Source organism: Stegostoma tigrinum, chromosome 23, assembly GCF_030684315.1.
Source record: "Stegostoma tigrinum isolate sSteTig4 chromosome 23, sSteTig4.hap1, whole genome shotgun sequence".
Lineage (NCBI taxonomy): Eukaryota > Metazoa > Chordata > Chondrichthyes > Orectolobiformes > Stegostomatidae > Stegostoma > Stegostoma tigrinum.
The window spans coordinates 33,967,142-33,990,284 of NC_081376.1; the positions used below are offsets into that span (position 1 = coordinate 33,967,142).

A 23,143-nucleotide genomic window follows, 5' to 3' on the forward strand; every position below is an offset into this window, starting at 1 on the left:
TAATACTAGCCTTGGCATTCCTTGGCCAGGTTCCTTCTATCATCAAAACATCAAAATTCTACATGGCAATCTTCACCCCTAACTCCTCAGACTTATTTATTATACTTAGTGCATTCACATATATGCTCAGTATCCCTGATTTAGACTTCATCTACTAACTTCCAGTTGTCAATGCCAATGCCATTTGCCACAAGTATTCTACTTTGGATTCCACACCCCTACCAAGTTACTTTATAGTTTTCCCAGTAGCACTAGCAAAATGCCCTGTAAGGAACTCAGCCCTAGCTCTGTTCAGCTGCAACCTGTCCCAGTGTCTCAGGTATCTAATGCCATCCCTCCAGCATAATCTTTCGAGCTGCTCATTCATCTGCCTTATCCTCCTATTTCTGTAATCATTTGCACATGGCACTGGGAGTAATCCAGAGATTACTACATTTGAAGTTATGCCCAACCATTCAGTTCGACCTCACTGATTTTTTTTTTTCCTGTCTCAATTCCATCTACTTGCTGACATATCCCTTGATTCCATAAGACAGATATCTGTCTAATTCAGCGTTAAGTATATTCAACAAATGAACATTCACAACTGTATTGGATAGAAAATACCAGACATTCACAATCCTTTCAATGAAGAAGTTTCTCATCATCTCACTTCATCACTCCATAAAGTACAGGCTCAACTTACTCAGCCTTTTAATCATAAGACAAACTGTATCCAGGAATCTTTGGTTTGGACCTTCACTGTATTGCAAGTTTATCCTTTCCAAATGAAGGCTAAAGTATACAGTACTCCAGACACAGTGTCACGAAAGCCCAAACCATTGTAGCAAGACTTCTTTATTTGTAGATAAAATAGTATGGAGCTGGAGGAATGCAACATGCCAGGCAGCACCAGAGGAGCAGGAAAGCTGACGTTTCGGATCGGGACCCTTCTTCAGAAATGGGGGAGGTGGGGAGGGGTCTCTGAAATAAATAGAGAGGAGAGATGGAGCTGAGGAAGGTAGGTGGGATGGTGATAAGTGAGTGCAGATAGGCAGTGGTGGGGATTGATCAGTGAGGTGGGAGGAGTGGATAGGAAGGAGAGAAGACAGGTCAAGGAGGTGGGAATGAGAGGGAGGGTTGGTCATGGGATGAAGCCAGAGGTGGGGAGAGTTTGAAGCTAATAAAGTCCACATTTAAACCATTTGGTTGTAGGCACCCAAAGTGGAATATGAGGTGCTGCTCCTCCAGTTTCCTCCAGCTCCACACTATGTTATCTCTGACCCCAACATCGGCAGTTCTTAACCATTACTTCTTTATTTGTATACTCCAGTCAGCTGGCAATAAAGACCAAATGCTAATTGCCATTCTTGATGTTTGCTGACCTGCATGCTAACTTTCTGCTGTGTGAATGCTTACACCCAGGCCCCATTGGACCTCAACATTTAAAAGTTTCATGCCTTTCTTAAAAAAAAATGTTTTCCTGTTCTTAGTTACAAAATTAATCATCTTATTTTTACCCACATTTACCCATCTATCATCTTGTCCACTAACTTTTTGTAGTCTCTGAATACCTTCCCTGACAGCTTGCATTCCTACCTGGCTTTGTATCATCAATAAACTGAGTTAAATCACTGTTTCTTTTATCAAGTCATCAATGTAGCTTGTAAATAGCTGAAACTTTAGCACTCTATCTGTGATACTGTTTTAATTACAGACTGCCAATTTGATAAAGCCCCATTTATTTCCCATATTTTGCTTCCTATCCATTAACGAATGCTCTCTTCTCCTGCAATTCCATTAGCCTCCATCTTGCATAGTGGCCTTTTGTCTGGTGCCTTATCAAATACCGTTTGGAAGTCCAACTGCAGTGGATACACTGGCTCCTCTTAAACTACCCAACTATTTACCTCTTCAAAACTGTGGGACCTTTACATTGAAGGACCGAAATAGAAAGAGAAGATTGGCAGAAAGATCTTGGTCAAATTAGTAACAATTAAAATTCATTTTTTGTGGTTTCTTTCCCTGTGATCCTGTTGAAAATTGACATTCAACAGAGACCTTTTCAGATATAATATTCCAACACTGCTGAGCCACTAACTGCCAGAGTAAACAGCTCAGTGCAATGAGTGTTCCTACGTGGCATACTGTGTCTTCAGTTATGTGAAAGAAATGAAAGGTACTACGCTGACCATACTTGTACTTCAGCAACTTCTATAAGTTTCATTTGTATTTAACAAATGAATTGGTTCCAGAATATATAACCAACAACAAAAATGTCGCTTAAAACATTAATGAATTAGACATACTTCACATGGACACTACAACCATTGTATTTAACATAATAGGAACTTAACTCATTTTAAAAGTTTTCATTCCTAGTATGGCAGTTCATCATAAAGGTCAGTTCAGCAGCCACGTGGAAGGAAAGGCTTTACCACAGAATTTGATGAATAAATAAAAGCTTGTCCGGTTTAGACGTTTGTTTGAACAGTTCATTAAACGTGGGAGGCACTGTAATAAATTAATGTATTTAACGTGTCATTCAATAGATATTTTAGTGACCTGATAAATAATTCCTGTTGTTTTCTACTTCGCCAATGTCTTGTATTTATCTTTCCACCTGTTCCTCAAATGTCAATGACCAATTACCGATCTCCAATATTGTCTTCTGTGTGCCTGGATAAAAATATTGCATTAAAGTAGCCATTGCAACTCGTTTCTGTCAGTTCTTCCCCAACATTCAATTTCCTCTTATGAAATGTCACCAGATATCATTCGGGAAGAGGAACACTTGACTGATTAAGTGCCCCCTGCATCTGCTGCCCCTCCCCCCTCTCCAGTGCTGAAGTTCAACTGCCAGTTGTTGCTGCCACTCTGCTGGGATCACTGTACAGATGGCACCTTGCTGCTTCTAATTTGTCTTCTTTGTCGATGTCACAATTGATAGTGTGCTTACCCACTGAACCATTGCCGCCTTTTCACATCTTAAAGGATCAGGGCAAGGTCGAATGTTAAGTTGCCAACTTAGCAGCATTAAAATTAACTAAACAATATATACAGAGCTAAAGATTCACATTGCTGTAAGGAATTACTGTTCAAGCATTGGTTAAACCTCCTAAATGTGGAACTTTCTATTAAATTAGGCAGCAGCGGGAACTGGAAATGTTTCTTTTGATCCCTTTGTTCTCATAATAAGATGTAAGGAAATGGTTTGTGGTAACAAAGAATTAGAGTACAGGTAGTTCTGCTATAACGCATATTTCTTTAACACAAATTGGCTGTAACACAATTGATGCATCTTGGACACTGTTTGGATAATGTGAACTTTCTGCAGAACCAGTGTAGCGATTTCCCTATAACGTGATTTTCTAAAGAGCGAGGTAAAAGCGCAACTATCGCATTTTAGGAGAACATAGAACATTACAGGCCCTAACTACCCATATTGTGCAAATGGCCTGATGCTTTGCAAGCCGCATATGTTATTAGTCAAAGTCTGTTAATTATAATATATCTTGGTGCCAATAAAACTGTTCCTTTCGAGAAAATTGCATTGCAGCAAGTGTCCTGTGTGCCAACTGGAGAGATATGTGACTGTCATAATCTAAACTCGTCCTATTTTAGCATTTGCTGCTGTTCTTAGTTGATGAGGCCACAGTACGATGGTTGGCATGAGCATTGAAAGAGGCCACATTGGTGTGGAGGGCTAATGCAGGGCAGAATGGGAGCTATATTCTATGTGCAGCTTATGTTGTATCTTAATTGGGAATTCTTGATGTTGTAATTCTTATTTTACTGATAAAGTCAAAACTAAAAAGCATTTTGTCTCCCAGCAGTAAACACATTATCTTGATGGGCACCTGTATCGAATGTTGGAGGTGACTGATATTTGAGAAAGTACCACTAGTACTACACAATTTCAATTGACCTCTGTTATCCAAACCATTTTAACCACTGTCAACCCAGGATATTGTGTAATTTGATGAGCATGCCATTTTTAGACTAATTCTTGGTGGCGAACTGGAATCATATAAACAAGTTGTTATAAAAGACAGATTACAATGTATCTAGTTAAGATAAATCCATTCCTTGATTTAATTGGAGAATATTGAATTGGCAGTACTAGAATGCAAGAGATATTGGGCCACGCTTTTCAAAGCTGCTTTTTTTTTAAACACCATGATAGAGCACCATATTTCAGACTGGAGATTCCGTTCATGGCTCCTTTTTGAAATGGGGAGGTGTACTTTCATTCTGACTTATTCCTCATGGTGCAGAACTGTTGGAACACAAACCATGCCCTTTTTCACAGCAGTCAGTTGCTGTATTCTGAAATTTAAGGAGCCTGAATCACAGGCAGCTACTTTGACAGCTACTGTCTAAGAATAAGTAGGTAAGATAAATGTGAGGTTAAAGTGCCTGAAAGGTAGATGTCAGTGGGTGGGATATGGTGTGCTGGGATGCAAGGTAGCAAAGTGGCTAGGTATGTCATTGAATCTGTCAGGTTAGTTGGGGTGGGCAGAAGATTTAGGGAAGGCAGAAAGGACGGTTTTGGGCCTAGAGTGGGGTTGGGGGTGGGATTGGGAGTGGAGAGGTGGTCGTGACCCTGGCTTAGTGAAAATTGTCAGGTCTGGTGGCTGAGTTATGTTGCGTCCTGGGAATAGAGTGGAATATCTGGTCTGGTGATGTTGAGTGTGAGGTCCCTGGGGTTGAAAAGTGTTGGGTAAAGGTCTGGGAAAGGTGTGGTTGCAGATGTCTGAGGTAAGTGGGGGATAAATTTAATAGTTACTTGGGAGTTGGACTAGATAGTTAATCGTCTTACATTTTTTGAATAATTATTTTCTTCAATGGAACTCTACAATTTCTTCAATTTAAATGGTTTTGTCAGAGGGTTCCAGCCATTATCAAACAAAATTTTCCACTGAGCAATGAATTTCCAAAACCTCTAGTGAAACATTTAAAGAACATCTTAAAAGAAGAACAAAGAAATGCTAAGATCTAGAATCTTAGAGACGGAATTCAAGGGATAGGGTTGAGGCAACTCCAGTGGTGGAGCGATTACAATTGACTATGTTGAAGAGGCCAGATGGGAGCTGTGCTGCATTATGTGCATTGTAGGAGGTTACATGTATGGGCAGGGCCAAGGACATAGTACGATCTAAACAAGAGGTTGCAAATTGCAAAATTGCAACATTGCTGTCTGAAGATAATGTGAACCATAACATACAGGGGTGATTGGTGAATGGTTCATGATTTGAGTCAGTATTCAGATAGGGGAGTTTTGGACATTTTCAAGCTCCTGTAGGGTGGAAAATGGGAAGGCACCCATAACAGCTTTGAAATGGTCTGTTGCAATGGACTTCAAACAGGAGAAAAAAATATATAATCAGTGTGAGCTATGACCAACCTACTTGGAATTCCTTATTCATGAGAAATGATTGCAGTTCCTAATCCCTATCGCAAATGAGTTACCCACACCTAGCATATGATAGAGACACATTGATTCATTCAGTGTGGGGTGAGCACAGACTTAGATATCTAAGATTATGACAGAATCTGCAACACTCTGATGCTGTACACCACCTAACCCTTCAGGAAGTTGGACCCAGATCATTGCGGTTGTGTAACTATTTAGCATAGAGGAGTCATTATCAATTCTGCTGTTTAAAATTTTGGTGACACTGGGAGAGCGCATTCCAAGTTGTATTGGCAAAGTATTGACCAAATAAAATCTGTTACCAATGTTCGGCGCATTCTAAGACGATTATTTAAATTCACATTATTAAAATCTGTTGGCTTAAGGTAATCTTCCTGTCATATTTTTGAATGAACAAACTAATAATGTGGTGCAGTGCAAAGAAAAACTGGAAATAAGGTAATCGACTCCAATGGACCCCAGAGTTTAAGTAACAAGTGGAAAAATACAGCAACATTTCATCGGGAGGCTGTACCGATGGTGTTACCCAGCAGGCTAATGAAGCGTTTGCAAATAATGAACCAGCTCGGCGAGTGAACCAACCACAGTATTTTGTGTATAATCTACTCTCAAAGCACATGCAACACCAGTGTGTAGTAGGTACATACTAAGTTGTATAACATTTTGGTTTTGCTTGTATGGTTTGAGGCTTACTGAACAAATTAATATTTTTCCCATTGGAGGTTAGATTTTCAATATGAGTTTGCTCTGAGTCTATCCAGTTAGGTTTTCTGCACCCACTCTTTTTTCTGATTTTGTTGATCAAGTGGTTAAAGAAACTTGATCATGATGGATGTAAATGTGAGGCAACACCAAAGAAGACACTTTCACCAGATTATATAGGTTTATTTTGTATAATCTGTTTGTTGGGTTGTGTGAAAATATCCATGTAGAGATTGTACTCTTAATCTGCAAAAGATTGGTGTGAGTTTGTTTTTAGGCTTACATTAAGTGAGGAGAATTTTTCATTTTTACAAACCAAAAGATAATTTGTTTTGTCTGTTTTCTTTGTGCCCACAGGTGCTCTGACAGTTGGACTGGTCCGTCAGTGTCAAACCATCCATGGGCGTGAACGAACATGTGTCCCTCCACGTCTTCCACCCGAATGGGTCACAACACTGTTTTTCATTATTCTGGGCATTATTTCATTGACAGTAACATGCGGTTTGCTAGTGGCTTCACATTGGAGAAGAGAAACCACCAAATATGCCCGCTGGATAGCCTTTGCTGGAAGTAAGCTCATTTTGTTATCAAACCTGCTAAGGCAAATTCTAGAAACATGCACATTGTGAGCAGTCTGGGTTTCATTGAACTTGAGGCAGTATGTGCAAGTGGTATAGTTAGCCCCCTCAAACATACAGGGATAACTTCAGCATCAATATGATCACAATTATGCCATTGACCAGTGTGGAGAAAAGTTGTAAGTGCAATCCACTATGTTAACATGAACTAGATTTGTGACTGTGGTCAAATTCATTTACTAGACCGACTCACTTCCTAGTGAAGGTTATTCATGAAACAGCCTTGTACTATTGTCTTTTCTATTGTCTTTTGTTGGCCTGCTATTAATAACAAGCTTAAAATACTAACAGGATATTAGAGCAGTCAAGCTCTTATCAACTTCTGTTAGGGCTATTTACACAGCTAATTCTCTCTTGCCTTTAATAAACGTGCAGTATGTACATTATATCCCAGCTAAGAATGGACTGTAAAGATTTGTGCAGTATTTGACAGGATGGTGCAAACGGTATAGTCTACTATCCGCTGTTACTTACATTCTTTAATCAAGCATTATTTCTGTTGTCCCAATGAAAGCTTTATTGTTTTAAATACCTTTGGATTAGTGAATTATAAAGGTTTCAATAATGGTTTCTTTATTTAGTGTACAGGTAAGTTGAGGTTTTGTTGCTGTCTAGAAACTAGAATTAGTGGCAGGAGGAGGTAAAAGGAAGAAAAGTCTGTTGGCAAACTTCTTCAGGTCCAATAAATTAATTGCTATTGACTTAACTGTAGGAAAAAAATGTTTAAAAATCTACATTAATGTAGCATCTTTCATGACTTTAGACCGAGCCTGGAATATTTGAATGTTTCAAAACAAAAAAAGCTTAGAAACTATTTCTGTGAAGTTTTATACCTATCCAAACAGAACACACAAAAAGTGTTCTGTCAAGATGTAAATCCCAAAGTAACAGCGACTTTGTTGAATTGACTTGGAGCCAGCACTGGTAAATGATCCAGTCTGTACTCTGGTACAACAGGTTCTGTGAACTGTGAGCCGAAAGCTTGAATGAGTGTTCCATGAATTATGTATTTTAAATCCTTGAGGGGCATAAGAGAGCCACACCTTTGTTTGGTTTGAATTTTTAAAAAGTCCTTTTACACTGTGTCTTGGGAAGGTTTTAGCACCTAATATTTGTTTTTACATAACTTTAGCAGAAAAATCCTGTTTTAAGCATTGCTACTTGTAAAGATCCTTCCTCTCATCCTTGTTGCCTTAAAAAAAATTCTCTTTTTTTGATCAAGAGGTTTTACATTTCCTTAGTTATCTCCCTTTCCTGGTTTTTGGACAGTCTCAGCTACTTAAAACATGGTGCTTTTTTTGAGGAAAGTGCTCTTTCTCTTGATACGCAGCAATAGAAACAACATACTAATAATTTAACAAGGAGATAAATCTAACCACCTGATCCAGGGAAAGCTTCTGCAGGAATTAGAGCATTGATCCCTGGCTGGAACTGTGCAACTCTGTTGCAACTTCCAAAGAGTCATTGAGCCACAGAGCAAAGTCTTGCAATCTCAATTAATCTCAGTTGCCTGCATTTGGCCCATATCCCTCTAAACCATTCCTATTCATATACCTATCCAAATGTCTTTTAAATGTTGCCACTGTACCTGCATCTACCACTTCCTCAGGGAGTTCATTCTACATGCGGGCCACCCTCTGCGAAACAGTTGCCCCTCAGATCCCTATAAAATCTTTCTCTTCTCACCTTAAAAAAAAATGCCCATTAGTTTTGACCTCACCCACCCTAGGGAAAAGACCTTTACTATTCTTGTTATATATTGATCTATACCCCTTATGATTTTATAAAACTACTTTCAGGTCACCCCTCAACCTCCTATAACCAGGTTTGAGCAGTTAGATTTTTAGACTACCTAGCATAACAGATTGAAGATAGAAATAGGAGCACACCCACTTTGCAGTTACGTGTCTCTTGTAGGGTATGTATGGAGTAGAATTTAGGGCTGACTGGATGACAGCAAACTAGGCTAATAAATCTCTGTTAAAAGAGGAATCGTACTTGTTCGCGAGAGTGATGGTTACATGTGGCTTGAAAAAAGCACTTTTTTATGCACCCAGTGATCAACAGTTGTTGTCTAGGTGGCTCAGCTTGGGGGGAAAAGTACACTGGAAAGCTTTTTCACGAAATAACTGCTGGTCCTCGCCCTGTGCTAAGTTAACTTCTTCAAAAGGTGACCACCTGTTTGGAAACATCCCCTTAATTGTGGAATGAGGAATCTATTTAGCTCTGAGTTGAGATTGCAGATTGAGAGGACACAAGTACAATCTGATGGAACGTGGAAATATCATTCAGCCAGAAGAACACATGTTAATTGACTTAGTTAAATAAAAAAATAGAAGAAACAGATCAAATGCTGCATGATACAATGGCTTTTGTGCTCGCTGTAGTCATGATTACATCTGTGGAATGCTGCTTGCCAGATTTGAACAATGTGGATCTGATTTTAGTCACAGTCTAGTTCGGTTAGATTACCCTGGGCAGGGGAGGGAAGGTGTGGACAGATATAAGTGGTTTCTAGTCCCTGTCAGTTGACTGGAGTAGATTTAATACTTAACCCTCATCATACTTAGAGGGTAGAAGAGCCAAATGATCTTGCATTATGCTTGTATCAATGTCCTGTTTGATCATTTCGGATAGCAAAATGATTTCATGTTGCTTTGGTTCTCCAAGTAACATGACCAAAATGTTTTGGTCTGCCCACCATTATGTCATGAGCAGTGGGGTCCATGGCTGTTAGCTGGGGGAGGAGAGCAAACAAATGAGCGGAGTTACAACCTTGATAAATAAGAGAAAGGAAATAATGCCTTTCATGGTTGAACTACAAGAGCTACAACCACTCAGGTACTTATAGCCTTCAGTTGTTACAGAAGTGTGAAAGAGTGATGGTAGGAAGAATGTACTTCAATCACTTGTTGCTATTTACATTTTGTGTATTTCTGTCTGCAGTTGTGAAAAACTGCACTGCATATTAGCTCACCAAAAAAAGGATTGCTTTAAAGCTCAGCTTTAATTTACATAGTCCTCTTATCTTTTGTAGGTACTTGTGTATCACTGACTGCTTTTCACCTGAAAAGCAGTGTCTCCATAGCATATTGCTCTGTATTATTGATGTTTTTCTGAACTGCTGTTACTGTGACTGATACAGAAGTGCTAAATATTTGCTGTTTCCAGTGCTGATTGTTCTAAGCCACATTTAAATTTCAAGCACTCAGTCCTCAATCACAAGCCGTAGAACCAAAGCATCATAGGATTAATTAATTTGAAAGTATACTCTCAGTGGAATTCCACTCCCTGGTGTCACACACTAAATCACGGAAATTGTTATTCCAGAAGTGCTGTTCTTACAAAAAATATTTTCACACTGAAATATGGAATCCTCCATGTTAGTGTCCATTTTATTGTAATTCACTGCTATTCTTCCTTTAAAAATCAGACAAGTTCTTAAATTAACTTGGGAAGAATTTTTAATTTTCAATGATGGCAGGACTGACTATAACAAACTGTTTACATTGGTAATTATCATTTTGAGCCAATTCTGCTTTTAAAAACCCATTCCAGAGACAATCCCAAATGATCCATTTCATATGCCCTTCTGTCACATCTGTAGTTTTCATTTGTAGATACACTCCAGATGCAGCAGTCAAAGCTGCCCTGCTTCCTTTTTAATAATACCGGGCAGAAATAAAGGTTGTTGCCGGTGCTTTGCTATTCATTTCCAATTTTGAGTTACAGGTTCTCACTGGCCTTGTTATCTCTTGTACCAGCTGGTAACTTAAGCACAGTACTATTGTGCGGCATTTTCCTTTTTAAGAGTGAAGAATTTAAGAATTTTTTTAAAGCAGATCTGTAGCAGCAAGTAGTGAAGGCAAACCCTTGTGTGGGAAAAATGCAGGTTGCAGATTCCTGGATGGAGGGTGGTGAGAATGATATGTGGTGCTTGTTTAAATCACTCAAAGACATTTCTGCATTGCAGGGTCTTTTCCTATGGGAGATATATCATATGGGCCTGCTGAGTGACTTCATGCTTCCTGTCCCCAAAGTTCAGTATTAATCTCCCTGTGTTCTGTCAATTGATTGAAACTCCTCTTAGTTATTGTAATGATGCTGGACCTTGGTACTAACGAAAAAGAAGTACAAAAGTAGAAGAGTGACATACACCTTCACTAATAGGGAACTTTTTTTTGCTCTAGGTAAATTAGTCATAAATTCCTCAGATCGCTACAGCCCATTATGAGCCGGCAGTTGTTAATCTCAGTGCAGACTGTTTCAACCATTATTGCAATGCAAAATAATTCATAATTCTTTGAAGTTTCTTTGAATTTTATATATAATAAATAGGTTGATCCTGTTTCACCATGAATGATCCAATCGATGCATCTTTAGATGTCCCCTAATGGCACCTTTGTGCTGGATAATGGAACGTAAGCTTGACTGTTAATTCATTTCACTAGTATATTAAATGAAATATGGACATCAGTAGTCAAGCTTTTCATTTACTTTAATATTTAGTTATAATTGTTATCATATGTACTGTAATTGTTTGTCTTGCAGATGGATATTGTCACAACGATGCTGAAATATTTCCTTCAGATAGGCAGTTGGTGAATAGTTTGGAGTTGTCCCTAGGTCATATTTTTTAATAACAAACGAATCATGAGTAGGCAGGGTCAGGGCTCACACAGACCCAGGAGGGCTTTTGGTTTCGCTTCCTATTAGTTGAGACAGTTTCTGCTAACTGCAGAATTTAAAAGCATGAGTTCTCTGCTGCAAGAGTAAAATCTGAGACAGTGAGACTTCTTAAAAGTCAAAGGACACAGATTGTTTCTTTCTTCCAGACTAGAAAGAGACGACATGTGAGAATCATAACTGCTTTGCTGAATTACATGTTTTGCCAAAGCATGTATTCATGGCATGCTACCTATAATGGAATAGTTGATAATTAATGGTTAATTAATGTATTACCTTGTTACTTCCATAGAGTAATGTTATGCCAATTTTTCCTTTCATTGTATTTTAATTGTGTTATAAGAATAAAGTGTGTTTTAATTAAAGCTTAGTGGCGAATCAGTCGATTCGTATCTAGAACACAGTGGCTTACACTTGCCTTTTAAAAGTAATATAAAGGTTAGGGTCTAGGCCGTCACCATAATATATTTTGTGGGGGGTTCTGGTCTGGTCCATAATGGTACAAACTAGAGGGTAGGAGATGTATTAGATTCCAGTCATTTTAGCAACACTTGAGGAGGTGAAGACCTCGTGGTATTATTGCAAGACTGTTAACCCAGAGACCCAGGAATGTTCTGGGGACCCAGATTTGAATCCAACCATGGCATATGGTGGAATTTGAATTCAGTAGAAAGAAATCTGGAATTAAGAGACTAATAATGAATCCATCGTCGATTGTTGGAAGAACCCATCAGTTCACTAACATCCCTTAGGGAAAAAAACTGCCATCCTTACCTGGTCTGGCCCACATGTGACGCCAGACCCACATCAGTGTGGTTGGTCTCATGATAATACCTCTTAAGCCATCACCCTTACCTTCTACCCTTGACATTACTGCTTGGTGTTGGCACTGTTTGACATCTTTTGTACTGTCAACTGACATATGGAAAGCTGTTCAACCCACAGATGGATATTTTAAAAACGGAGCCACCGTCTCCTAATTAGATCCCTACTAACGCAGAGTTATGTAATTTAGAGAACCCAAACATCGATACAGTTCTAAAGATGGGTTGGCACATGAAGCCATGCAGGAGGCCTGTAGTTACAAGAGGCATATAGGACCTTTGCTGATCAAGCGTATCTCATCTCTTCTCACCATCCTTGTTGTTCCTACCTTTTGATGCCTTTACACGTGATTGAAAATGTTATTTTCTTCAACTCCAATTATAGTTTGTCTCTATGGTTTCCTGCATTAATTTTAGTAATTTCTTCAATACTTATCCTTTGCTTCTTTTTTTCTCCTGAATTCAGTTTTGTGGCCTGGTTTCAAATATAATTTACTGTAAGAATAAAATTCATCGCCAGCATTTAGTTGAGGTGGGGGATAGTGTGGTGAATTTATTAACCCCTTGTTAGGAATTTATATCTTCTGATCATGGTCACCATAACAAAAAGGGAGATAAATGTTCCATGTTGGAGATTACTGTAGCATGTACACTGAGTGAAGAGAATGGGGTAAAGTAGTGCAGGGCACCTGGACTTCAATTCTGAAAGACAGAGCATGGGATTGTCATGTATAAAGCCTAAACCTTTGGGGGAGGGGCATTATGCTTTGCTGACTTAGTTATCCTGCAATAGAAGACAAAATTCCACTTTCAGGGATTTGCTGAAAGAATAGCATTATCCGCGTGTTATGGCTCTTTGGTCTAGCATTTGTGTTTTCAGGAGGAAAACATCCATTTTGACATCAAGTCTGTCACTAAAACTAGCAGTTTTATTTAACATTACAATTTAATTTTGCATTTGAAGTCAAAATTCAAGTTGAATTTAAGAGAACAGGTGATCTGGCACAAGAAATTTGGCTGGTAGCCATGGTAGATGAAAAGGAGCTTTATGCCACAATCAAAAGACCACACTGGTCTGAGATGCAATACTTGAATTTCTGAAGAAGCTTCATGTGCCAGCTCCAGGTGCACTTGAAACCACAGTGTAGTCTTTGGAGGCAAGGGAAGAGTCTGTAAGTCTAGACAGAAATGTTATTTTGCTATTGCACCACAGGGTGTGAAGGCCCACAGAGAGGTTGCCATCAGCCCAACACCAGTTACTCACTCTGATCAATTTATTTCTAAAGTTTCCTGATCTTCATTACCTCTTTGCAAGCATGGATGCCTGAACTCTCAAGATCTCCATCTCCCACCACAATGGCCTGAGGACTCTTCCATTTCTTCTCTGAAAGAAATACAGTCCATTCACATCCTCTCCAAAATGAACTCGTTCACACATGGAACAATTCTTTTCCTTTGCCCCCACCTCTTCCAAATAAAAACATTTTTGCTTTGTTAACTTTTTATGGGTCTGGATACCTTGCCTTTTATAGGATATGTGGAATATTATTTGTTTCTGCACTACTCAGGATCCCTTCCTCACCTCTTTCTTTCCAGTATGTGGAGGGCAGTGCTATTTCCTGCTCTCATCATGAACTGAAGAATTTCATGAACTTTGGTTTGCATTTCCATCTCTCACCTTCACATGATCCAACAGCCTAACCTGAAGAAGTTACCCTCCTCCCTCAGACCAACCTCAGGGAATCTCTCCTCTCCACCTATCTTCTTTTCTCTCCATCTTCGGTCCGCCTCCCCCTCTCTCCCTATTTATTCCAGAACCCCCTCTCCATCCCCATCTCTGATGAAGGGTCTAGGCCCGAACCGTCAGCTTTTGTGCTGCTGAGATGCTGCTTGGCCTGCTGCGATCATCCAGCTTCACACTTTGTTATCATTGATTCTTCCCTTTCCTTTTCCGACTTAACCTTTCCTCAGAAAGCTGTCCATATTTATGATAAGCTGTCAGACTCTCATAGCTACCCTGACCACACTTCTTCATAACTTGATTCCTGTAATGACTCGGTTACATTCTCCCACTTTATTTGTCTCTGTTGCATTTGTTCCAACAATGCCATCTTGCATAACAAATCTTTTGAAATGTCTTTTTTCCTCAACTAAAAATTCCCTCCATCTTGGTTGACAGGCTTGACTGTATCCATCTGTCTTCACACACTACTTCTCTCACTCTTTTTCCTTTTCTGGAACCATGAAAGGATTCATCCTCCAGCGAACAAGATTCTACAGATCATCCACCACACTTTCCACCCTAATCCACTCGTATACGCATCGCCCCCCTCCCATTTGATAGGGAATTTGATAGAAGTGTTCAAAACCACAAGGGTGCTGACTGGAGTAGATAAGGAGAATCTGTTCCCTCTTATTAAAGACTTGAGAACAAATGTTCAATTGAGGCAATCAAGAGGGAATTGTAAATAGGAACAATTTTTGTGGATTGAGAGAAAGGTAGGAGAATGGCACTGAGTCATAATGCTCATTCAGAAAGCTGTGCAACTGCCATTATAATTCTGTGATAAACCTTGCTGCACCATCTGACATTTTACCATGATGGGCTGAAATTTCTTGTGCCTGGACAGAAATGAAAACTGAAAGCATTTGTTTGTCTCTCACTAACACCTGTACATCCTTCTGTCTCAGATTTCATCTGGTTGCTTACTTAGGCCGAATGATGACTTGCTTTTATATAGTTTTTTAATGTAATAAAATGTCCCACAGTGTTTTAATAGACAACTATCAAACAAATTTTGACAGCAGGTTACACAATTAAGTAATGCAGGCAAAGAGTTTCTAATATGAAAAAGATAAATAAAGTGGTAGTGAAATTAAATAGGGAATTTCAGAGCTTCGGGACTATACATCATAAGCATCTCTGTCAAAGGCATATTAGTTAAATTTAGGGCTGAATAAGGGATCAGATCATTAGGACTGCAGAGATCTCAAAGGTTTAAAGGGCTGGAAGTGGCTGCAGGGACGTTGTTGTTTCATAAACTTAGCATTCTATCAACTCAAAGCTGTCAGTTAGAAACTGCCTCCAGTCAGCTAGGTCACCTAAAGAAGATGCATTTTGTCAAAGCTTTTCATCTTTCCCTTATAAGAACACTGCAAGAAATTGTAAAATGTAATAACATTATATACTCTAGGAGTAAAGAATGCTGATTGGTTAGAAAGTGGACTCCGGTAGAGGCGTTATCATGGAGAATGAACCAGTTAGATAATGGCTGACTGTTAACTGCCATTCTTCATTTCGTTTTAAACCAAGCAAATTAACTCATATTATTCAAGACATTGTCCTGAGGAATGAACCAGAGAATGGCTGTTAAATGAAACAGATGCAGTGTGTACACATGTTTTTTGTTTGATAGGATTAAACAGAGTAAGCCTGGATTTATGAAAGGAAATGAAATTTTTCGAGAAAGCAACTAGTAGAGTTGGTAAGGGGGAGCTCATGGATATAATTTACTTCGACTTTCAGAAGGTTTGTGATTAGGTTCCATATAACAAATTAGCATGAAAAATTGAACCGAATGGCTATTGGGGTTAGATATGGATAGAGAACTGGTTGGTAGATGCAAAACACCGAGTGGGTGTAAATGGGTCTTTTTTCTGAGTGGCATCCAGTTACTAGAGGTATCGGTGCTTGGACCTCAGCAACTCTCAGTCAATTAATGATTTAGATGAGGAAACTAAATGTACTATCTAAGTTTGCAAATGACACAGTTGAGTGGGTGGCTGAAGTATGAGGAGGATGCTTCGGTGTGATTTGGTCAGGAGAGTGAGTGGGCAAATGCGTGGTAGATATCGTATAATGTGAATAAATATGAGGTTATCCAGTATGAGGTTTGGCAGTAAAAACAGGAAGGCAGATTTTTTATCTGTATGGCACTAGACTGGGAAGGCAGAGGTGCATTGAGATCTGGGTGTCCTTATAAATCATTCCCTGAAAGTTAGCATTGCAGGTGTTGCAGACAATGAAGAAGGCAATTCATATTTTGGTTTTCATATCATGAGGATTCGAATACAAGAAAAGGGGTGTCTTGCTACAATTGTGCAAGGTCTTGGTGAGACCACAGCTGGAGTATTCTGTGCAGTTTTGCAGTCCATATTTGAGAGATCTTTAGGCTACTGAGAGAATGCAACAAAGGTTTACTAGACTGGTTCCTGTAATAGCAGGACTGATGTGTGAATAGAGACTGGATCAATTCGGACTATATTCACTGGAGTTTAGAAGTTAAAGGGGAAATGTCAAAGAAACCCATAAAATTCTAACGAGAAAACAGGATAAATTCAGGATGTCCTCGACGACTGAAGAGTCAAGAATCAGGGGTCACAGTCTAAGGATGGGGTGATAGGCCGTTTAGAATTGGGATGAGAAAAAAAATTTCTTCACCCAGTGAGTGGTGAGTCTGTGAAATTCTCTGCCACAGAAAGCAGGTGAGGCGAAATGGTTGAATGTTTTCAAGGAGGAGTTAGATATAATTTTATGTCTAATAACACTAAAGGCTATGGGGAGAAAGTGGGAAAGTTGAATGATCATCCATGATGACACTGAATGGTGGAGCAGGCTCAAAAGACTGAATGATCCACTCTGCCCTTATTTTCTAAGTTTCTATTTTTCTGAATATTTGAAAACACATATCCTGTATATACAGTGCAGCTTTCAGAACATGCAAGTGTGCCACACTGCAAATTTGACTGACCATCTTGTATTTCTTGACAGGATAATTTCTAGTACAGTTTGGATTAGTTAGCAAAAACTGTCCAAACACAGAATCACATCTAATATTTGATACAATGTTTACAGTTTTGTAAGCGCAGGCTGGCTGGATATATTCAATACCTTGCCTGTCGCAAACAGCCAAAGGTATATGGTGTTTAATATGATACGCCAGCCTTTGGAGGACAGATGAGTTAGATATCTAATGGCATAGAAGCAATATTCCTGCATTGAAATTTATAAACGCACGTTACCTTTTATATGATAGATGACAGTATTTTGTTAATGGCAAGGATCACTCATATTCCCAGGTATAGTTACAGCCTGAAGCAGCTAACTTCACTTCTTGCTCAAATTTTTGAGATGTCTTTCCCGCCCACAGTAAGATCTGGTAAACCGGGCCCTTTTGTGATACTTTCTGACATTCCACTTCCAGACCATCGCTTTCCTCCCACTGCTTCTGAATACCTTTTTAGTGCAATGAATCTGAGATTGGTGGATTGATTTCAACGGTTTTGTGCACCAGAGGTAGATATCAATGATTAACTAACAATGCAGTTGATTTTGACTTGTTGTAAAATTACAAAATATTTTACATTCCAATTAACATTGTAGACTCTGGATCAGACCTTGTTGTTCTAAAATTAGGTGCATTGCCTCGAGCAATGTTGAATTGCCCTCCAGGCAGGGTAACAGAAATGAGTGGATGCAGTGTAAGGAACAAGGATAAAGTACTTTGATTCTGCAAAAGCAAAGTTCTACAGATGCTCAAAATGTGAAACAAATGCCAAAATTGTTCGAAATAATCATGTCAGGCAGCAGCTGTAGTGAGAGGTGTTTCATGCATCTGTATCCATATGTTGTATTAGGCAGCTTCAGTGTCTGCTTTCTGCAGCGGACATTGTCTTAATTTCTTTTGTATATGATTTCTGCTATTAATATAGGCACAAGAATGTGGCAACTTAAACACTTCTCTGCAATTTTTGTAAAAGTACAAGTGACAAAAAATTGCTATTCTCTTCTGTTCATTAAACAACAGGTTGAAGTTGTGGACATGCTCACTGAGCTGGCGTGTTTGGTTGCAGACGTTTTGTCACCCTGCTAGGTAACATTGTCAGTCCTCCTTTGTCGGTGTGTATTGAGACCAGTGAGAATTGGTTGTGTCTCTTGGTGGCTAGTTGATGTTCGTGTATCTTTATTCTCAGTTTTCTTCCAATTTGGCCTATGTAATTTTTTCACAGTGCTTGCATGGTATTTTGTATATTACGGTAGTTTTATTGGTTGTGGGTACGGGATCCTTTATGCTCGTCAGTAGCTGTCACAGTAGTACACGGACTAAATTATAACTACAGAGACTCCAAAAAAAACTGACTTCCTGGCTGCACTGGAATCATGGCTAAGGAACAATGGACTCACAGAGGAAATACAACAGACCAGCAAACAGACTATAGTCCCAACACTGAGCAGAAAAGGTAAGTGAAACACATTGAATGCAGAAGACAAGAAAGCCCTGGAAAGACTCATGGAAGATAGAAACATCATAATCTTAACAGTGGACAAAGGACTCATGACAGTAATCCTTACTAGAGCCCAATACATCGAGAAAGCTAATGCACTACTAGCAGATACCAATACCTACCAACAGATAGCGATAGACTCAACACCACAGTTAGAAAACTGGATCAAAACAACCCTGAAGGAGTTACACAATTTAAGAGATATCAGCAAGATAGACTACCAAAAAATGAAGCTAGAAGAATCCAATGCACCCCACTTCTATGGACTCCCCAAGGTACACAAGCCTGGGGACCCCTTGGAACCTTTGTCCCACTACCAGGTATGGCAGCATATAGACTAGCCAAAGAATTACAATGGAAATTGAAATACTTGGTTGGCAACTCTACCCACTTCATCAATTCATCCCAAGGATTTCTCAACATCATCAAGGATCCCAGAATAGAACAGCACAAGATAATGATATCTTTCAGTGTAACAGAACTATTTACATCCATAAACATCGATCTAGCCAAAGAGAGAATTGCCACACTGCTGGACGAATCAGGAAGGCAGGCAGGCAGGCAAACCTCGACATCAACAAGGACAGCTGGTTCTGTGCCTCACAACCCCACTTCACCTTTAATGACTGTATTTTCAAACAAATTGGTGGAACACCAATGGGATCCCCATTATCAGGACTGATTGCAGAAGCAGTAATGCAAAGGTTAGAACGGACAGCACTCCCCACTATGCGACCCAAACTCTGGGTCTACTATGTAGATGACACCTTTGTGATTATCAAACACACAAAACTAGAAGAAATCCACCAACACATAAACAACATCCATGCCTGAATAAAATTCACAAAAGAAGAGGAGAACAATAACTGAATACCCTTCCTAGACAGAATAGTAAAATGTAGGAAAAGGGGGTACTCCACACTAGCATATTCAGAAAGACCACACCTACCGACCAAATACTCAATTACTCCAGCAATCACCCCAACACCCAGAAATGGACTTGCATCAGGACATTATTCAAACAGGCTACAACACACTGCAGCAATCCAGAAATGTGCGAAGCAGAACAGGAGCACAGAGGTTTTAAATGGAATGGATACCCAAACAGAACAATCCACAGTTACCTCCACATTGACCAGAACAAGAAGACACAACATGGCCAGACACACTAGTCACCCTACTGTACTAAAAGGGCATTTCAGAAATGACCACGAGACTACTCAGACTCCTAGATATCAGGGTAGCCCACAAACCAGCAACCACCCTGAATGTGTTTCACTTACCTTTTCTGCTCAGTGTTGGGACTATCGTCTGTTTGATGGTTTTGTATTTCCTCCATGAGTCCATTGTTCCTTAGTGTTGATTCCAGTACAGCCAGGAAATCAGAGATAACACAGAGTGAAGCTGGATGAACACAGCAGGCCAAGCAGCATCAGACGAATAGGAAAGTTTGACGTTTCGGGTCGAGACCCTTCTTCAGCCAGGAAGTCAGTTTTTTTTTGGCGTGTCTGTAGCTATAATTCATTCCACATACTACTGTGACAGCTACTGATGAGTGTAAAGGATCCCATACCCACAACCAATAAAACTAACGTAATATACAAAATACCATGCACAGACTGTGAAAAACATTACATAGGCCAAATTGGAAGAAAACTGAGAATAAGGATACACGATCACCAATTAGCCACCAAGAGACATGATCAATTCTCACTGGTCTCAATACACATGGACAAAGAAGAACACAAATTAGATTGGGACAAAACATCCATAATAGCGCAAGCCAAGCACAGACATTCAAAGGAGTTCCTGGAGGCATGGCATTCCAACTGGATCTCTGTTAACGAACACACTGAACTGGACCCGATATACAAACCACTGAAAAACAGAACTGGAAGCGATAACAACCTCTCCAGCAAACCGAGGCACATAAATAATATGCAGGACAAAACACCGATGCTTCACCAGAGGCGCACTGACAATGTTACCTAGCAGGGTTAAAAAAACACCTGCAACCAAACACCGGCTCAGTGAGCAAGTCTACAACCTCATCCACAACCCATGCTACAAATCTTCTCAAAATTAGATTAGATTAAATTCCCTACAGTGTGGAAACAGGCCCTTGGGCCCAACAAGTCCACACTGCTCCTTGAAACATCCCACCCAGACCCATCTCCCAATAACCCATACACCCCTGAACACTACGGGCAATTTAGCATGGCCGATCCACCTAGCCTGCACATCTTTGGACTGTGGGAGGAAACCGGAGCACCCAGAGGAAACCCACGCAGATACAGGGAGAATGTGCAAACTCTGCACAGACGGTTGCCTGAGGCTAGAATTGAACCCGGGTCCCTGGCGCTGTGAGGCTGCAGTACTAACCACTGAGCCACCATGCCACCCTTTAAACAGCAGGTTGTTGGTGACTGGGGAGATCCTGTATTTTCCCACAATATTGACTTGCGTTTTATTCCACCGTTGTTAGAAGATTTATTGTGGATCTTGGGAATTGCCTTGGCGTTTATTTTCAGATTTCTCATTCACTTACTTCCCTTTCGCCATCAGTTACAGTGGTGAATTCAATTATGTGACATCAAATATTGCTGGTTTTGAAAGCGATGGAGTTCACCTAGTAAAAGTGTGTTCTCCCCAGGCCTGTGAAATCTTATTGCATGCAACGCCAAAACTGTCATACTACAGTCACATCAGAGTAGCACCAGCAAACTCTTTGGAAGATGCAGAATCAATGCAGGGTTTATGAGGTGCTGTTTAGGTGGCTACCAACAGCAGTGACAGAGTCGATTGCAAGGCAGGAGTGTAGCTGTGGTGGGTGCCAGTGATTGCGAGACTTTGTGCCTTGGTGTTGATAACTGTGCTGGCTGCATAAACACCTGGTCTGGCTGAATTTGGTCATGGGGGCTCTGGTGCTCTGGACAAGCCCATAAAGCTCTTATGACATCCCAGACATGATTTTTAGCAAATCAGGCCAACTCCAATTTTTTTTTTAAAACTTTGTTCATGGGATACCAGTCATAGTGTCATCAGAGACATCTTTATATTACCTAGAGCAATTAGTATTAATAGTGAGCTTGGCTTCAGTTCTCCCATTTCACTGGATGAAATGCATTGTAGCACAAGCGGCTCTTACGGAGCTAGCAACATCTGTGGGACATGTGTGATCAGACTATATCCTTTAAAGACATAATCAGAGCTAACTTCAAATGCATTCAGTTTGAATTGGATTGAGCAAGTTTGCTACAAGAATCGGTATTATAGTGTTGCCGTGAGCTTTAATTTAGGATTATTCCTACAAATGGCTATGCAAGAGTTGTTGCCTTTACAGCAGAAAATGACTGGTTCAATCAAACTTGTTGTTTTGTCAAACTAAAATGTTGTTCCTGTACATCTCACATGTAATAATGAATAAAACTTAATTGTTTCCAGGCCCCTTATATTTTCCATTCCGATCTTGGCTTAAATTCTAACCATGTTGATTAGGCATGCATTAGGGCACATTTTCAGAAATTATAACTGACCTGTGGTGTGACTTTATTTTACATGTTCATAGACTTAATTGAATCCAATTTATGAAAATGCAGTGTTGGGTATGATTAGTCTTTTCTTATTATTTCATAAGATATTGGCATTCCTAGCAAAGTTAGAATTTTGCTGTCCTTGAGGAATTGGCATTACGTTGTCTTCTTGAACTGCTGCAGTCCAGTTGATTTTTGTTTCAATGATTTTCCTAAGCATCTGCTGCCCTCAGCTTTCTGGGGGGTAGGGATTGCATGTTTAGAATGTAGTATTGAAAGTTTGGCAAGTTGCTGCTGTGCAACATGCACATGCACACACTGCTGTCACTGTGTGCTGGTGGTGAAAGGAGTGAATGTTTTTGATGGTGCACGGATGCCAACTAGACAGGCTGCTTTGTACTGGATGGTGTCATGCTTTTTGAGTGTCGTTGGAGGTGAAACAGTCCAGGCAGGGAAGAATGTTCAGTCACGCTTGTCACTTAGAATCGTAGAATCCCTGAAGTGTGGAAGCAAGCCATTTGAACCATCAAATCCACGCTGATCCTCAGAAGAGCATCCCACCCAGGTCCACACCACTACCATATCCCTATAACCTTACACTTCCCCATGGCTAATCCACCCAACCTGCACATCCCTGGATGTTATGGGCAATTTAGCATGGCCAATGCCACCTAACCTACACATCTTTGGACTGTGGGAAGAAACTGGAACCCCCAGAGGAAACCCTCGCAGGCACAGGGGGAATGTGCACACTCTGTCGTCAGAGGGTGGAATCGAGCCCAGGTCCCTGACGCTGTGAGGCATCCATTGTGCCGCTTATATGCTTTGTAAATAAATAGGCTTTGGACAGTCAGGAGTTGAGTTGTTTGCCACAGAATTCCTAGCCTGTGACCATTCTTGTACTCTCAGAATTTATATGGCTAGTCTAATTCTGTTTCTGGTCTGTGGTAACTCGAAGATAGCAACATATTGATAGTGGTAGATTCAACTATGGTAATGCCATTGAAAGTCAAGAGATGATCATTAAATTTTCTTATTGGAGTTGATTATTGCCTAACA

General features: G+C 40.0%; 1 protein-coding gene across 1 annotated transcript in view; it reads left to right on the top strand.

Moving 5' to 3' along the window:
• Positions 1-23,143, top strand: part of LOC125462488 (uncharacterized protein C16orf52 homolog B) — an 88,577-nt gene that overhangs the window by 58,873 nt on the left and 6,561 nt on the right. Inside the window, exon 2 of the mRNA XM_048552563.2 lies at positions 6,476-6,688. Within this exon, the coding sequence (XP_048408520.1) occupies positions 6,476-6,688 (213 nt within the window). The remainder of the gene's footprint in view (positions 1-6,475; positions 6,689-23,143) is intronic.